Source organism: Dacryopinax primogenitus (genome assembly GCF_000292625.1).
Source record: "Dacryopinax primogenitus strain DJM-731 SS1 chromosome Unknown DACRYscaffold_2, whole genome shotgun sequence".
In the NCBI taxonomy this organism is placed as follows: domain Eukaryota; kingdom Fungi; phylum Basidiomycota; class Dacrymycetes; order Dacrymycetales; family Dacrymycetaceae; genus Dacryopinax; species Dacryopinax primogenitus.
The window spans coordinates 1,532,679-1,548,616 of NW_024467199.1; the positions used below are offsets into that span (position 1 = coordinate 1,532,679).

Sequence of the window (15,938 nt, forward strand, 5' to 3'; positions counted from 1 at the left end):
CCAATCACCAAGCAAAACAACCAGGCAGGCAGCTGGGAGGTGGAAGGAGATAATAGGTATAGTAAGATTACAACAGTAGAAGTAAAGCACGACACTAAGACAAGCACAGGATAGCAAAACCCAAGACGAGATAAAAATCAAGCCTTCTTGGGTGCGGCGGCCTATAAGAGCATGATCAGCATCGTCGATGGTAATGGACATGATCTGTTCACCTTCTTCGGTGCAGCTTTGGGAGCAGCCTTCTTCGCTGCCGGCTTCTTTGCGGGTGCCTTCTTCGTTGTGCCAGTGGCGGCCTTCTTTGCGGCAGGCTTGGATGCAGGCTTCTTGGCAGTAGCAGGCTTAGAAGCAACCGGTTTCTTTGGGGCGACCGTCTTCTTCACTGCGGGCTTAGCCGCTGCCTTGGGGGCGGCCTTCTTAGCAGCCACTGGCTTCTTAGCGGCAGGGGCAGCAGGCTTGGGCTTGTTGTTCTCCTTGTTGGCAGTGGCGGACTTATTGGGAGCGAGCTTGACCTTGCCCGAAGAACCTGGAAGGGATCAGCATCCGATGACCAGCCACCTCCGATGACAGCGAGCTCACCCTTGGGCATGACAAACTTGCCGAGCTCGGTGCCCCGCTCGAGGGCTTTGGAGATCTGGCTGTTGACGGAAGCGTTAGAGGCGAGGCTGTACTTGGTCTCGATGAACCTCGAAGGGAAAGGGATGAGATAAGGATGATTGAGCCGACGGCGAGCTCACTTCTTGATCAACGGACGAGAGACACCAGTACGGGCATTCTCCTTGTCATTGGCGATGCACTCCTATCATCATGAAGCGTTATGGATGAGTATATGCGGTATGAATGATCAAGGAGCACTTACCGAGATCATGTCAATGAAGGAAGGGTGCGTGGGCGCAGCCTTCTTGGAGACAGGCTTCTTAGCGGTGGCTTTGGTTACAGACATGACTGATAGATGTGTATGGGTGAAGGGTAGAAGGTGGATGAGGAAGTGGAGGTCGCGAGAGAAGACGATGAGGAGGGGGGGCAAGTGGTGGTGAGGACGAAAGGGCGAAAGTGGGGGCTGCGTTCCCGTGCCACGGGATTTAAGGGAAGTGTGCGACCCCATCGCTGATTGCCTGAACGCGCGAGAGGCAGATCACGCGCCAAATGTCAACGCCACCCTGATAACAAATCAACACGTGACCAAGCAATCTAACGCGTCAAACCTGATTTCCACACCGCGTCACAACGGGAGGAGATTCCACCTCATGGGAAATTTAGTCTTGTGCTCTCGATCAGGCACTACTTCTTCCCTTTCTTCTGTCAAGACTGGGCTAGGTCTGTAAACAAACTGGGGCAAGACAATATATTTTTACGTTACTGCCACAATGAACAAACTCTCCTCCCCTCCTTACTAGCATCACATGTGATCCTATTACTGCTGTGGGATGAGCAGAATGCTGCCGTTCGACTGAACCATCGCCGCCTCTCCTGTCTTCAACCACCCATCGATAAGTGGTATCTCCACAGGCGTCGTCGTCAACACAGATGGACCCCGAACGATCATCTGGATATTGTTTAGTATCGTTCTGAATCGACGGAAGATATCACGCACCTCTCCTACAGGGTCTTCCCCACGCTCAACAGCAACATCATCCACCCCATTCAGTTTCAACTCGAGAGATGCAGTGGGTGCACCATAGTGGGCGCTGGGTGTGCGGAAGAACTGCACATCGAAAGGGCTGGTGGCACATGCTGGTCCACAGACAAGAGGGTGGATGAACGCATTCACCACAGGAACAGATAGAAGCAAACGGGAGGGTCGCAACCTCAGCGGTGGGATCGGCTCTGCCAAAAACATGAATACAACAATTGTCAAGGGCTGCGCGATGCTTACCTCCAGCAATAATGATCTGCCTGAGCTTCTCGTCGAGCTTCTTCCCAGCCTTCTTTCTCGCTCCTCCAAAGATGAAGTTGTCAAGCCAACTGTCTCTGCTAATGTGGCCATGTGTTGCCTCGGCGATCTTGTGCCTCCAGCCGAACAAGAAGAAGAATCCAACGCTTCTGAGGATCGCTTGACCCCAGGACGTCAGGTGTGGCGGAGTGAGGAACACGACTGTGGGCGCGGGGAGGTCGTATAAGTCAACGGTGTGCTGTAGTTCATCCAGTCCAACCTTGGAAGCTTCGAAAATTATATCAGCGGCTGTCATCACGGGCAGCAGCATACATACCGTCGAGTGGGCCCTTGTGGAGGGCGGTGGATGGGACCGTGCCAAAAGCAGAACCTAACATCAATCAGCACTCGGGGTGCGAGTGCGGAGGAAATCAAGCGTACCGTTGTAAATAGAAGCGTACGCAACCGCCCGGCCGAAAGGATGGGCAAACGAAAAGGCAGAAACGACAGTGTCGGCCGCTGAGAGTGTTTTCCCGCTGGCGAACAGATTCATGACTGAGGCCACGCCAGCGGTCAGATTCTGGTGCGTAATCTCGGCTCCGATAGGGCGCTGATTCGTGTTAGAAGCGTGGCTTCACATCAAGAATGACACATACACCATCGGGACCAGTTGTGTAGAAGTTCACTGAGAAAACATCTTCCGGAGCCGTCTCAACGGGCTGGACCTGCTCTGCGACTTTTCCGGCGTCCTCGATCTCTCCCCAGAGGAAAATCTTGACGCCCGATTTCAGCCCAGAGTCGGTAACGTCTGTCTTAACGCCCTGCTCGGGAACGACGATCACGCACATCAGGTGTGTCTCCTTCTCATCTACGATTTGCTCAAGCAGCCTATCGAGATAAGAAGCCGACACGATGATGGCCTTGGGCATATGCCAATGAAGAATGGGCACCACAAACTGAGTTGACGTGGTAGTGAATGACGTGATGGAGAGTTGAGCACAAGCAAGATCGGCAATCACAAAGTCTGTGAACCACTTGAGAATCTGGACAGGGTGCCCAAAAATCACAATTTCATACCAACGCTATCGTTCATGAGGAAAAGAACATTTGACTCTTTGGGAACCAGCCCTGCGACCTTGACGAGACCGGTGGCAATGGCGGCAGCAGTGTGCTTCAGTTCAGTGTTCGTCGTCTGGGAAACATATTGAATAGTATTCACAAAGAAACATCATTTGCGCATACATGGTGCTTCCATAGCTTGCGACTGGCTGTCTGGCTCTCAGACACGAGATCGAAAATACTCCTCACATCTGCCTTAGGCCGAGTGACGAGCTAGAGAAATGCAGTCAACACATTGTTGCCGTAGCGGACCTTCGATACATACCGGAGACCCATGCCCAAGACCATAGTTTCTGTAAATGGCTGACTCTCCTTTCTTCCGCGACTTGCTAATGTCTGATTGCCTCCCAAAGAGCAAGGGGTGTGCAAGCGGTTGAGGCCTCTGATTCTGCCACAGGACGAACAGGACCGCAGTTACTGCGACAAGCACATACGTGGTCGTATCATGCTTCAATAGTGCGTCCCAGTCAACCTCTGGCAGCTTTAGTTTGGGGATGCTAGTGTCGTTGTCCATAGCGTAGTTCGAAAGGTAATGAGGTGACGAAGCGTTCCCCGAACGCGCCAAGCCCAAGGGTTCGCCAGTTGAATGCCGAACGGGAGCAAATAATCACGCGCTTCCTTCAAGTTCATCGGGTTCTGTCTTGGTCCTGGCGTTGGACTGCTCTCTTGCGAACAACAACGAGCACATACTATTCACATATCCTCTGAGCGGCGAATGTATGTCGCGATGGAATCTTCTGCCCTATTGCTGCCTTTTGCTCAGATAAATGCGAGGTGGCTGGATCTGCTAAACAACTTATATCAAAGGTTGTCTCTACTAGAAAATTGGCCTAGTGATCGAAGAAAACCCTTTCGACCATAACCTTGCAGAAACGATGTCTGAACTCTGTCACGTCCTAATGTCTATCCTGGGTCTTGTACTGGATTTAAAAGGAAGTGCGCCCCACCGGTCGTGTGCAACAGCGGCCCCTCTCCCTGCCTGATCCTAGTTCGCGTTACTTTTCCCTTTCCGTGATGTCCACTCTCACCTCCCCAGCCGCCGACAGTCTCACCATTATGTCAAACGAGTCGCGTCCTATGTCAGCTGGCGCTGGTAGTGGTGCTCCTAGCACTGTCGTTGAGCTTAACGCTTATGACGTGCCGGTCACTATGAAGGATGCACTTCAGCCTCGTGACATCGCGCCTCCTATTACCACTCCGAAAACGCACATCATTTTCGAGGTTCTGGCTGAGCTACTAGGCACCGCAGTCTTTGTTGGATTTGGGACTGGCGCAAACTGTCAATATGCGGTCGGCAACGGCGGCCAGTTTATGGTATGTCCCGGTCTTCGGCGCATATATTTTGCTTACGTGGAGTATCTAGTCTTTTTCGACAGTCCCCGTTGGATGGGGCGTTGGACTGGCACTCGGCAATGCTTTCGCGGCCCGCTTCTCAGGTGGCCACCTCAACCCAGCCGTGACTCTTATGCTGGTGCTCATTGGGCAAGTGCCAGCATGGAAGTTGCCCATCTACTACATCACTCAAGTGCTGGGTGCTCTGGCAGGTGCCGCTATCACATATGGAGTGTACTAGTGAGTCCTTTCTCTCTCAATTTTCTTGTCTAGCCTGCACAACCTGACTATATGCGCATACAGTCACAACATTTTTGTATACGATCCGGGACACACCCTCGAGCGCACTGCAGGACTGTTTGGCACACTCCCAGCAATGGACATGCCGGCTTTCTCCTGCTGGCTTGCCGAGTTCTTTCCATCCTGTGTCCTTATCTTCACTATATTATACATCGTGACCCTGAAGCCTAACCCGCCATTCCCGGTCGTGCCGCTTGGTGAGTGTATTTAGTGTATCGAGGCAGCCTTCCACTCACAGCTCTCCCCAAAGTCCTCTTCCTTACCATCCTGGGGGTCGGATGCACCTTTGGATCTACTACATCCTTCTCGATGAACCCGGCACGTGACCTTGGTCCTCGTCTCCTCACATGGATGGCTGGCTACGGTAAAGAGGTGTGGAACTACAAGAATCAGTACTGGCTCTGGGGTGGCCAGCTTGGCGCTTTCTCCGCCGCGGTGTTTGTTAGTCTGGGATTCCATGCGTTTACCTGGCTGGAGCGCCATCTTCTGGACGATCGTAGGTGCGTTGAGCGTGGTAGTCCCGTGATGTGACGGAGAGAAACTGATAGAAAACTTGCAGAAAAATTATTTCAACTATCCTTGTGTAGAGGATCAACATTTCTGCGAATCTTCAATCCACTGCCTCAATGAGTCGTCCTGAGCCGTTGTAATAACCAGATACTGCTGTACTGCTCCCATTAATACACACAAGCCAACCTCATTCCGTCCGAAAATCGCCACAAAAATTGATTGGGCCAAATGCTGATTCCTTTTTGATTCACTTCTCTACATCGGTTACATGCCGGTCTCGTTAAGAACATTAGGCGACTACAACGTGCGAGTTTTATATTTGTTACAATTGAGATCTGAGTCATTTCTCGCTAAGGGCAGCGACACCGGGCAGCGTCTTGCCCTCCAGCAGCTCCAAGCTAGCACCACCGCCGGTGGAGACGTGGCCGTGCTTGGTGAGCTCCTCCTCACTACCGAACTTGGCAACGACGGTGGCGGTATCACCACCGCCAACGATGACAGTCGTGCCCTTCTTGGACGCCTCGATGGTATCAGCAAGGAGAGCCTTGGAGCCTTCAGCGAAAGCGGGGAACTCAAACACGCCAGGAGGACCGTTCCAGAGGATGGTCTTGGCCTGGAGGACAGTCTCGCGGAAGAGCTCACGCGATTTCGGGCCGATATCCATACCGAGCCAGCCCTCGGGGATGCCGGACGCATCTGTAGCGGCGTCAACCTGTCCAGATCAAGATTAGCTATTTTGCCAAAGTGATGAGCAAGTCAGTGTACCTCAGCATCCTCAGCGAACTTGCTGCCGGTAACGTAATCGACGGGGAAGACAACCTTGATATTGCGGGACTTGGCTTTCTCCATCAGAGCTGCAACCTTCTCCGCGCCGTCCTTGTCGAAGAGGGAATTGCCAATGGCTACATTCTCCAGTACCTTCTTGAAGGTAAAGGCCATGCCGCCGCCGATAATCAGGGAATCAACCTTAGGAAGATGGTCAATAAGGACGGATGGTTGATGCTAGATCGACCGACCTTGTCGAGCATGTTTTCGATCAGCTGGATCTTGTCCGACACCTTGGCACCGCCGAGAATGGCAAGGAATGGCCTCTCAGGGCTTTCAAGAGCCTTGGCAAAGAACTCGAGCTCCTTCTTCATGAGGAAGCCAGCGGCACGCTTGTCGAGCTTGACGCCGACCATCGACGAGTGGGCACGATGAGCAGTGCCGAAGGCATCATTGACGTACACGTCGCCCAGCTCGGTGAGCTGCTCACGGAACTTATCGACAGCTTCGGCCGAGGCCTTCGTCTTGGTTCCGTCCTTGTTCTTGACGGAGCCCTCCTCCTCGATGTGGAACCGGAGGTTCTCGAGCAGGAACACTGTGCCGGCAGGTGCGGACGCGATCTCCTCTTTGGGAGATGGCTCAAGGGAGGGGATGAACTTGACCTCCTGGCCGATGAGCTTGGAAACAACAGGCGCGACGGGGGCAAGAGAGTACTTGGGGTTGGCCTTGCCATCTGGACGCCCAAGATGGGACATCAAGATTATGGCATGAGCACCTGATTCTCGGTGAACGAGTCATCCTGCATTAGCATGACGGGAGCCTACCCTGCTCCAGAGCATACTTGATGGTTGGAAGGGCGGCGACAATACGCTATAGAGCTCGTTAGCTGCATGTATGCGTGCAGTATTCTCCACACGCACAGCGTCATTGGAGACTTGTCCATCATGCATGGGGACATTGAAGTCGACCCGGATGAGGACGCGCTTGCCCTTGAGATCAAGGTCGGTGATGGCGAGCTTGCTGGAGAGGGACATTGTAGACGTTTGCAAACAGAGCGAGGTCGTCGTCTGGTTGACAGTTTGGGGGCGCACATTTATGCAACGACGAACGTGAGCGACACCATCGGGGCCGGCTTGGGACGGCCGGGATCAATTGCCCGTATTGGCATTCCCGACAATGAGGAAGTCCCTCGATATTAGGAAGGCCGCCCGCCGGTGAACACAGCTCCAGTGAGGCATGAATATATCATTTAACTGCACAGCAAGGTATGAGAGTGCCTTTGAACAGTGAGGTGATTGTATAAATGCAAATTATACTATTCGTGAAGCTATGAGGAGGCTTGATGATATTGCAACAATGCAACGGGATGCGGAACAAGCCCGAGGTTGCCCGAGGTTCCGATTGGGGCTTATCTTCCTTTCAACATCGTGAATTTCGCCTGAACTTCCCAGGCGTGGCGGCATTTCGCGGTATCAGTGGCTGGGCAGTACATTACCCAGGGTTAGGCAAGTTTGTGCCTGAACGTTCAGCGGGTCATCATCGGTTAAACTGATTTTGGAGGTTATCGGAGTGGAATATCCTGAACTCACGACAGCAGCGGCCCGACGCGAACGACCTGTTTAGCCAATCGGTGCGCCTCCTTCTCTTTGCGCTTGATTCGTTTCGTGACCAGTTTCGCTTTCGATATTGCTTTCCGTTCCCAGTTGCTCTGCACGTGACAGTAAGCAACAATGATCACCAGCCAATACAAAAGGCGGACCTGGCTGCCATGCCTCAGCCGTGTCATTATACTTCCCGCCTGTCCCTTCGTCAATGTCGACAAGTTTTCTTCGTGTGAAACGATCCTAGCAATACTGTCGCTAGTTTCCGCAAGTTTAGTGAGCTTTTTCCGGGAGTCTTCCAGCCTTTTTCTGAGGAAATCTAGTTGCTGGGGCGTCGCAGGTTGTCTCCGCCATGCTGCGGACCGGTATGAGCTAAAATTTCCATCAGTCCGTGACCTTCAGTCCAAAATATGAAACAGAACTCACAGAGCCAGCATCGAAGGCGGGAGAACTTGTTTTACCACAAACATGTCAGCTGCCTTCACGGTCGCTTCTAGCCGCTCGCCAGTCACAATTAGCCGCTTCTTGTAGTATGTAGTCTCGTCCTCATCATGTCGTTTCACTGTGGGTGTGAAGTAGCCTTTGAATACGCTTATTTCCCCGGCTGTTATGAATAAGTGGGAAGTCCAACAGAGGTACGAGGATACCACTTACTCTCTTCATCATAGTCCGGCTCAATTTTCACAGTGCCTTTCCCCAGGCACTCCAGGACATAGACATCTTTCCGGCAAGCGACCCAAGCGAAACGGCTCAGGACGGGAAGGCTCGGAGATCCTGTGGCACTCCCGGCAAGTTCGAATGGGTCGCTATAGTCAATGTGGATAACAGATGTTGGGGTAAGGGTGTGCGCCTCGTCAGGCGAGTCGGACTGGTCTTCAGCTGTCGGTATCTCGTATTCTGTCTCATCTAGAGACGCGTCTAGGTAGTACAGTCAGCGCTCGATTCTCATCCGCGGTATCTTACCTACCTTCTACGAGCTCGTCTGGATCCAAGCCTAATAGCGTAGGAGTGTTTACCACTCCATCCACACGCCTCACACTGTCTACGAAGTCAATCACCCTGCAGTCTTCCTTGCCAGTATTGGGGGACAATCGCATCCCCCTCCCGATCATCTGCGAAAACAAGTTTCTCGATCTAGTCGGGCGGCAGAGCATTACGCAGTCGATGTTGGGCACATCCACGCCCTCGATCAGAACGGCACAGTTGACCAGGACGGGGAATTCGCCCGCTCGAAACAACTTCATGACGTCTTGGCGTTCTACGGGGCGCATGCCGCCATGGATGAAGCGAGCATCAATACCAGCGTGGCGAAATGCGTTGGTCAGATCTGCGACATGCTGTAGGTCAACGCAGAAGATCAAAGTGGACTTGCGACCAGCTATATGAAGGGTCAACTTTGATATTAGTCAATGACGCGGGACATACTAGCTCGATCCAGCCAAGTGTTCACGACGAGCTTGTTGATGGTTTCGGTGTTTATGACGTGAGCAAGACTGGTTGGGTTGAAGTCGCCCGTTGTGCGGTTCACTTGCACGTGGTCGAGGTTTAACTTGGCTTTTACTAACGTAAATCGGACGTTGCACAACCTAATTAACATCCATGTAGTAGGTTGTTTCGGGGCAGCGAGGGAAATTATTACCATTGTTCCTTGACCATATTCAGGAAATCTCGATGATACACGACTCGCTGGAATACCTTGCCCAACGCAAGCCCATCATGCCTGCTGAAGGTTGCTGAAAAGCCAATAATGGGCAATTTCGAGCACAACGGATCGCCCGGTGGCGGCTGAAGCGACCCATCGTCTTCTATAACCGGGACCGCAGACTGCCCCTGCTCTACTTTCGGATTGATGACGAGGGCAGGGTCGAAGTAAGTTAGGATGTGCCGATAGGAAGGTGCGGCTGCGTGATGTGCCTCGTCGACGATGACGGCTTTGATATTCTCGGGTGTGAATTTTTCAAGCCTGTTCGGGGAAAGCAGCGTTTGGTATGTGGCGATAGTACTGGGAATAGAGTTACAATATGGTTAACTGAGGAACGGTCTTTGATCCTACATGTCGGCCCTTCCCGTCGCTTGGTGTTTTCCCTGCTCAACCTCTACCCACAACTCTGGAAACATAGCCGCTGCAGCCCGCGCAGTTTGCTGTGCTTGCTCCACGCTGTTGACAATAACAAGAGCTTGGGTTGCATGCAGACGGTCTGCTGGTGGCTGCATGCGTGTGATCAAAGAGAGGAATATAGTTGTCTTGCCGCTTCCGGTAGGGGATGACACGCCGATCCGAGAATACCCTGCTGAAAAAGCGTCGAAACATGCTTGAACGCATTCTTCCTGATACGGTCGGAGACGAACAGCCCTGTGACTCCCAGAGTGGTCGTGTGCGCCTTCCGGGACAGCCGCTGAAGCCAGGAAACAACGTGACGAACATCTAGGCCTGACACGAAGTCCAATGGGAGTGACAAACAGAGCAGACAGACGCCTAAGTTGCCAAGATATCGACAACATTCCTCCAGATCAATGCTATCCAAATAGTACCGAAACTATTGCCAGCTGACAGCCATTCATAATTAGTTTCAGGTCGTGTGATGTGACGAAGGAAAGTTAGATTGAAATTGGATGCGGGGATCCCTGGAGACGTCGGGTATGTATAATAAACGAAAGGCTCTGCTCAGCCCTGTGCGCTCGCCGCTGCCTGTACATCTCCCATCGTCCGTATCCCGTCAGCTTACCATCTCTCTTTAACGGTCAACTACCATCTTCATCGTCGCTCATCGTCGCTCATCGTCGCTCATCGTCGCTCAGCTGGTCTGAAGTGTTCGATTACTTACTCACACCACTATCACCACTACCCTTTCGTTCGCATCTGTAACTACTTTTGTCTGCTTGACGCAACGCCCATCGACGGAAAATTCACCTCGCAACGCCCCCTAAACCAACATGGATAGGCTCCAGCGGTATCGAAACGACGTCGCTAGCAACGATCCTCCACTGTCCCCGACATCCAGCATGCATGTCTCTCGCCCACCGCGGTTGATGTCCTCTCTGAGCCACCAGTCCACCTCTGGGGGCCCTCAGCTGGCCATCGAGACCGCCTCCCCGACCCGGATCAATTCCTCATATCGCTTCCCTCCCTCCCCCATCCCAGGCTCTCCAGGTTCTCCACGCGTCTCTCGCTCAGCAGTTCGCTCCAGCAACCACTCTCTTCTGGCCCAGCTTGATTCACCCAATATGCCATCCAGTCACACCATGGGCATCCCTGACTTACCTGCCGAGTATAAGCGTGGTCGCACAAGTGAGAGCAGCAGCCGTTTCTCAGCTGCGCAGCGCTCCCGATCGCACGGCCGTCCCTCTCTAAGCCACACGCGCTCGACCTCATCAATGTCATCCAACACTACCACGTCTTCGAGCTCTAGTTCTCTGTTCGATCGTCCCGCCCGCGCCGGCTCGATCGCTGGTTCCGAAACATCCGATGATAGCAGGTCTATCACCTCTGTCGAGTCGAAGAAGAGCACCAAGGCATTGAAGAGCAAGCCGTCGGGCCTGTCGCTGAGGACTTGGTCGAAGAGCAAGACGCGAGTCCTCGTTGAGGGGGATGAGGATGAAACGATACCTCCTGTCCCTCCTATTCCATCCCTGCCTGGTATGCATATCACTTCAGATAGTTTGCACGGACTCACATGCATGCAGCGACGGCAACGGTCCAGCGCCAACCTAGCTTTGGCCCAACGCTCTGGGAACGCTTGGTGGAGACTGCAACCTTATCCGCTAAAGACTGGACTTTCTACGGGGCACAGGATGACGAGAATGAGCGTACGTGGTCCCGTGAATGCATATATGCACCTCATTGACGTACTCCTTCAGCCACAACACCTGGCGGTGAGACGCATCTTACTGCTGTCCTGAAGACGTACTATGTGGACCGGGCGAGTACAAGAGATGACCTGCCGTTCTGGTTGTTTGAGGACAAAGAGCGCAATGTTCCGACGCCGATGTACAGCGCCAGCACCCAATATTTCTCTCCTCTAGAAACGCCCAGAACGGGTACGACTACGCCAGGAACTGTCGTTCCAGCCACAGCGAGTACCGTGAAGTCCAATCACAGCCTTCGCGACATCTACGAGTCGTATATGTACTCCCCTAAGTCTGCCGAGAAAGTCAAGGTGCGCTCACCTACACCGGCAACACGCGCGCAGAACAGGCTCCGAGAGCTGCGCGATGCGAAGCGCCTGGGCAACCTGGCGGTGGTGGACTTATTGGACAATAAGACGATGAGGCCACTGTTGTCAGCCGGGCTAGCGTCGAGGCCCAAGTCCCACCGAGTGCCGGCCGGTCCGAAAACCGGACGGATCTGATATCCGAACGGTATCTGACCACCTCGCCCCAGAACTCCGTGAGTGCTTGAGGGTCATTCGTATCGTAGGGGAGGAGGAAGCGCAGGCCGTTTTCTCGTTGTTGCCCGGTTATTGGAGGTTTTCTGACGCACACGGGTTGCGAGGATCGATTAATGCACACAATCACGAGTTATTTAATCTATTCTGATGATTAGGTGAGGTTCCTTGTGGTGCATTCGACAAGGGACAATTCATGTTCGCATGGTGATGAACGCATATTTTCTGCAGTAAGCACGCAAGGAAGCTGACACATGAGGGGTCCGTCGCACAGGAACGGCTGACAACCGGTGTGGAGAATACTTCCGCGCCTTCTCCTCCTTCCTTTCGACTCACCAAAAGTCCCGTATAGCGTCGTCCTGAGAAAAAGTTCCCTCAGTTACGAACTTCGAAGCTGGAATGGGATATGCTCTGATTTTCGATGTGAAAATATCTGATAGCGGGTGACAACAGTCATTGTATTCTCTACTCAACGTGACATTGCTCATCTACCTTCGGTGATTACTGCCAATCACGCTCTCCAGAGATACTCGATCGTCACTACGCTCTCTGCGAAAGAAGCGCCCTCGTCGTCGTGTGCCTCTGTAGACCCTTGTCAACGTTCCCCACAGTTGATATGAGTCTCCATGATTCACCACAACGAGACTGTTGCTGTCGGTCTGGGAAACCGAAAATGCCGCATCGTACGTTGACACCGTCTCCGACCCTGGATACGGACTCAGCACCGGTGGTTAAAAGGCGCCCATCGGTGGGCTTGGGACCGACAGGCTTGGCCTTCCTCTGCTCTCGCCCCTACTTCGTTCGACTCCCCTCACACGAGCTAGTCTCGCCACGTGAGTGTTATCTCTGACCCGAGATGGCAGCTTTACTGACGCCTGGATAGCACAGCTAACTCTTTGAGAGAGTTCAACCTCTGCGAGGCCCACTAACAGATCACCAATCCACGTCAACCTTCAAACAATCCCGATCGAAGAAACTGAGCAAAGATGGTTATCCTCACCACACCTCTCCTTACTGCTATCGCCGTTCTTTCCGCCGTCACATCGGCCGCTCCTTCCCAAAGGCTCAAGCGCGACTCCTCGATCAATGAGCCCGCTTTCTCTGCCCCCAATGGCGTGATTGAGTCCGCCGCGGCGGCCCCGTCACCTGTTTCTGCCGGATCTTCGTACGGCCCCAACAGCTACGGGTCCTCCAGCTCGAACAACTGGAACTCTGGCAACTACAACTCTGATTCCTCGAACAACAACTGGAACCAGGCTTCGTCCAACAACAACTACGGCTCCAACAACAATAACAACTACGGCTCCAGCTCGAACAACTGGGACCAAGGCTCGAACAACAATAACAACAACAACTGGAACCAGGGCCCAAGCAGCAACAACAACAACTGGAACCAGGGTTCGAACAACTGGGATTCCAGCTCCAGCGATACATGGAGCTCCACCTCGTCTGCTGACAACTCCTGGCAGACACCCGCCAACAACTCCTGGCAGAGCCCCGCTGACGACTCAGCGCAGTCAACCTCCACGACCACCTGGGTCGCGACCTCGACCGTCGAGGCCGCGTCTGCTACACAGACCTGGAGCTCGTCCGACAACTCCGGTAACTCCTGGGGCGACAGCAGCAACTCCTATGGGTCCGGCTCGTCCAACTGGGGCTCGGACTACAACAACTGCGTCTCTCAATGCCAGGCGCAGTGGGGTCTCCCTCCCCCTTCTACTACGGCTCCTCCGTCGTACGGTGGCTCTGGCTCCAGCGGCTCTTGGAACGGTGGCTCGGGCAGCGGCTCCGCTGTGACCCACACTGTCGTCGTCGCCCCGACTCAGGGTGTCCTTCGTTACATCCCCTTCTCGATCAACGCTTCGGTCGGTGACACCATCTCCTGGCAGTGGCACGCTGGCCCCCACACGGTGACCAAGTCTTCCGAGTCCCTCCCGTGCAACAAGACCATGGATAACCCCTTCGCTTCCGGCAGTCAGAACGCCAGCTTCGTCTTCAACCAGTTGATCAACGACACCGACCCGGTCTTCTACTACTGCGGTGTCCCAGGCCACTGCGCGAAGGGCATGTTCGGCATTGTCAACGCCCCCTCGACCATCGATGTCAGCACCAACCTTGAGTCGCAAATCCTGGCACAGGCTGCCAACAACCCGACCATGAGTGCGATGGTCGCGATGGTCAACAACATGACAATGGGCACGAGCGCTTACAATTGGGGTGCGTCGATGGACATGTCCTCTGTCCCTCCCGAGAACCAGCAGAGCTTCATCGAGAACGTCATGTACACGCGTCTTTTCTACGCGGCCAACAACGGCTCCCTCGAATCTGGCCTGGGCGCTTACTCCCCGTCGGGCGCTCTTGTCTGGCCCACCGACCTGTCCACTCTGATGGCCAGCGCCAATGTTGGTGCAGGGACCCCTGACAACACCTCGAGCTCTGCCGCTCCTGGGGCGAGTCCTTCGTCGGGCGCCTCCAGCAATGCCTACGGCTCGATGTCCACCAGCGGAGCCAACCACCGCATGGCATACTCCGGCGGCTTCCTCGCCGTCGCTGCTATCGTGGCTGGCGCCTTCCTCGCGTGATGTTAACCCTCCTAGCAGTTGCGAAATCAAAGCTCTGAGCTCATACCCCTAATTGGACAATGTTGTTTATACGTTGTTGCTTTGGATACTTCCGTTCTCATGTTGTTGCCTTTGGACACTTTCCTGTTCTTCGTAGACTCTGCTTGTGCAGGTAGCCATATGTACGGACTGGCAGTCTCTCCTTCCTTACCCATAATCTACGTAACTTTCGTTCCCACCTCGTTGCGCATACACCAACTCAAAACTGGAGGTGGTAATGGATTCATATTCCAAGTACACCAACAAGTACTACTAAGTTTCTCCGGCGTTCCGCTCTAAGACGCCCAGAGTTTGTGATTACCCATGCACTTCAGCGTATTTCCCGGTACCTTTGCCAACACTTACAATACTAACCTGGTACAACAAAGTTTGCGAATACAGCTCTTGCTACAGAATCTTGTTTCCCTCGTACTCAATTCCCTGATCTGACATTTAGATGCCCTCGTTTACCAAGATGTACATGAAGCCGTCGTAACCCTTGTCACCGACTACAAGAACGCAATCAGCCCAGCACACACCATGAAGTTTTAATCAAACATGCCGGTCGACATCGTAGTCGCCTCCACGCCCTTGTCATCCTTAACCATCTGCAAGAGCTTCCTCACGCCCACCACGTCCGTCGTCTGCAAACTGTCATCCGCGACCCTCCCGTTCCTGACCACGTTGTCGACAACGATCACCCCACCGGTACGTACAAGCTTGCGAGCAGCCGCGAAGTAAGGCCCGTTGTTGTCCTTGTCCGCGTCGATGAAGACGAGGTCGAAGGGCGGGCTGGGGGAGAGCGTGGGGAAGCTGTCCAGAGCGGGGCCGAGGATGACGCGTGCTTTGGAGGAGAGGCCAGCGTGAGCGATGTTCTCTGTCGAGATCTGTGCTTGGGTCAGTCCTTGTAGAGCAAGCATAGAGAATACGCACCTTCGCGTGCTTCGGGTTCACTTCGAGGGAGATGATCTCCCCGCCCTCAGGCAGCGCCTTCGCCATCCAGATAGTCGAGTAGGCGCCGAGCGTGCCCACTTCCAAGATCTGCTTCGCACCGAGCGTCTTGGCGAGCAAGTAGAGGTACTTTCCCTGGGCAGCAGAGACGCTGATAAGGGGGATGCCGTTCGCGTCTGTGTTCTTCAGAGCGAATTCAAGCGCTTCGTCCTGTGAGAGCAGGTACTTGTTGTGGTACTGGTCAGTCTTGGTCCAGTCGGCGTGCGTCGTCGCTGGGCGGAAATGGTGGGGGTGTGGAGTAGACATGGTCGTTGCTGATTTTTTCGGTGAGGAGTAAGAGGGTGATGGTGAGAAAGAGTACGGCGCTGGCGGTATTTATGCCTCGCACTACTAGGTGTATGGACCGGACGTTCATTGCCCCGCAGCAGAGAGAGTGGAGGATCGTGACATTGCACATCATCATTCTTCATGAATTAGGCACGAATGCCAAAGTATTCATAGGAAA

At 53.7% G+C, this 15,938-nt stretch overlaps 8 protein-coding genes across 8 annotated transcripts; 3 read left to right on the forward strand and 5 right to left on the reverse strand.

The window, feature by feature from the left end:
* Window positions 1-137: 137 nt before the first annotated feature.
* On the reverse strand, window positions 138-940 carry DACRYDRAFT_104215 (uncharacterized protein; the record flags this gene model as incomplete). Its single annotated transcript, XM_040767894.1, has 5 exons — window positions 138-161; window positions 213-523; window positions 577-683; window positions 735-796; window positions 857-940. The coding sequence occupies 5 exons, from the start codon at window positions 938-940 to the stop codon at window positions 138-140; spliced, it is 588 nt and encodes a 195-aa protein (XP_040632623.1).
* A 395-nt stretch (window positions 941-1,335) lies between these two features.
* DACRYDRAFT_113780 (acetyl-CoA synthetase) lies at window positions 1,336-3,503 on the reverse strand (the record flags this gene model as incomplete). The annotated part of the gene is made up of 9 exons (XM_040769699.1): window positions 1,336-1,543; window positions 1,592-1,824; window positions 1,874-2,158; window positions 2,208-2,261; window positions 2,312-2,480; window positions 2,527-2,894; window positions 2,948-3,062; window positions 3,113-3,202; window positions 3,255-3,503. The coding sequence occupies 9 exons, from the start codon at window positions 3,501-3,503 to the stop codon at window positions 1,412-1,414; spliced, it is 1,695 nt and encodes a 564-aa protein (XP_040632624.1). The 3' UTR covers window positions 1,336-1,411.
* A 500-nt stretch (window positions 3,504-4,003) lies between these two features.
* DACRYDRAFT_13650 (aquaporin-like protein) lies at window positions 4,004-5,251 on the forward strand (the record flags this gene model as incomplete). Its single annotated transcript, XM_040770991.1, has 5 exons — window positions 4,004-4,303; window positions 4,353-4,561; window positions 4,625-4,818; window positions 4,860-5,121; window positions 5,209-5,251. The coding sequence occupies 5 exons, from the start codon at window positions 4,004-4,006 to the stop codon at window positions 5,249-5,251; spliced, it is 1,008 nt and encodes a 335-aa protein (XP_040632625.1).
* Window positions 5,252-5,471: 220 nt separating this feature from the next.
* Window positions 5,472-6,930, reverse strand: DACRYDRAFT_45624 (phosphoglycerate kinase; the record flags this gene model as incomplete). Its single annotated transcript, XM_040774656.1, has 5 exons — window positions 5,472-5,843; window positions 5,897-6,097; window positions 6,148-6,671; window positions 6,721-6,766; window positions 6,817-6,930. The coding sequence occupies 5 exons, from the start codon at window positions 6,928-6,930 to the stop codon at window positions 5,472-5,474; spliced, it is 1,257 nt and encodes a 418-aa protein (XP_040632626.1).
* Window positions 6,931-7,186: 256 nt separating this feature from the next.
* On the reverse strand, window positions 7,187-9,999 carry DACRYDRAFT_75080 (P-loop containing nucleoside triphosphate hydrolase protein; the record flags this gene model as incomplete). The annotated part of the gene is made up of 8 exons (XM_040776107.1): window positions 7,187-7,604; window positions 7,656-7,869; window positions 7,924-8,101; window positions 8,152-8,415; window positions 8,465-8,875; window positions 8,923-9,083; window positions 9,137-9,499; window positions 9,551-9,999. 8 exons carry the CDS (start codon window positions 9,997-9,999, stop codon window positions 7,482-7,484), a joined length of 2,163 nt encoding a protein of 720 aa, XP_040632627.1. The 3' UTR covers window positions 7,187-7,481.
* Window positions 10,000-10,212: 213 nt separating this feature from the next.
* Window positions 10,213-12,062, forward strand: DACRYDRAFT_20126 (uncharacterized protein). The gene is made up of 3 exons (XM_040771804.1): window positions 10,213-11,134; window positions 11,182-11,304; window positions 11,356-12,062. The coding sequence occupies exons 1-3, from the start codon at window positions 10,432-10,434 to the stop codon at window positions 11,844-11,846; spliced, it is 1,317 nt and encodes a 438-aa protein (XP_040632628.1). The 5' UTR covers window positions 10,213-10,431; the 3' UTR covers window positions 11,847-12,062.
* Window positions 12,063-12,247: 185 nt separating this feature from the next.
* On the forward strand, window positions 12,248-14,682 carry DACRYDRAFT_20127 (uncharacterized protein). The gene is made up of 2 exons (XM_040771805.1): window positions 12,248-12,715; window positions 12,766-14,682. The coding sequence occupies exon 2, from the start codon at window positions 12,869-12,871 to the stop codon at window positions 14,462-14,464; it is 1,596 nt and encodes a 531-aa protein (XP_040632629.1). The 5' UTR covers window positions 12,248-12,715; window positions 12,766-12,868; the 3' UTR covers window positions 14,465-14,682.
* A 234-nt stretch (window positions 14,683-14,916) lies between these two features.
* DACRYDRAFT_20128 (S-adenosyl-L-methionine-dependent methyltransferase) lies at window positions 14,917-15,900 on the reverse strand. Its single transcript, XM_040771806.1, has 3 exons — window positions 15,416-15,900; window positions 15,045-15,369; window positions 14,917-14,991 (listed from the first exon to the last, which is right to left on the reverse strand). Exons 1-3 carry the CDS (start codon window positions 15,737-15,739, stop codon window positions 14,936-14,938), a joined length of 705 nt encoding a protein of 234 aa, XP_040632630.1. The 5' UTR covers window positions 15,740-15,900; the 3' UTR covers window positions 14,917-14,935.
* Between the last annotated feature and the right edge of the window lie 38 nt (window positions 15,901-15,938).

Coding starts and splice junctions, on each gene's coding strand:
- DACRYDRAFT_20126 (XM_040771804.1), top strand. CDS start 10,432: ATGGATAGGCTCCAGCGGTATCGAAACGACGTCGCTAGCAACGATCCT. Junction 11,135..11,181: donor TCCTATTCCATCCCTGCCTG/GTATGCATATCA, acceptor ACATGCATGCAG/CGACGGCAACGGTCCAGCGC. Junction 11,305..11,355: donor ACAGGATGACGAGAATGAGC/GTACGTGGTCCC, acceptor GTACTCCTTCAG/CCACAACACCTGGCGGTGAG.
- DACRYDRAFT_20127 (XM_040771805.1), top strand. CDS start 12,869: ATGGTTATCCTCACCACACCTCTCCTTACTGCTATCGCCGTTCTTTCC.
- DACRYDRAFT_20128 (XM_040771806.1), bottom strand. CDS start 15,739: ATGTCTACTCCACACCCCCACCATTTCCGCCCAGCGACGACGCACGCC. Junction 15,370..15,415: donor TGAACCCGAAGCACGCGAAG/GTGCGTATTCTC, acceptor ACCCAAGCACAG/ATCTCGACAGAGAACATCGC. Junction 14,992..15,044: donor GGCGACTACGATGTCGACCG/GCATGTTTGATT, acceptor GCGTTCTTGTAG/TCGGTGACAAGGGTTACGAC.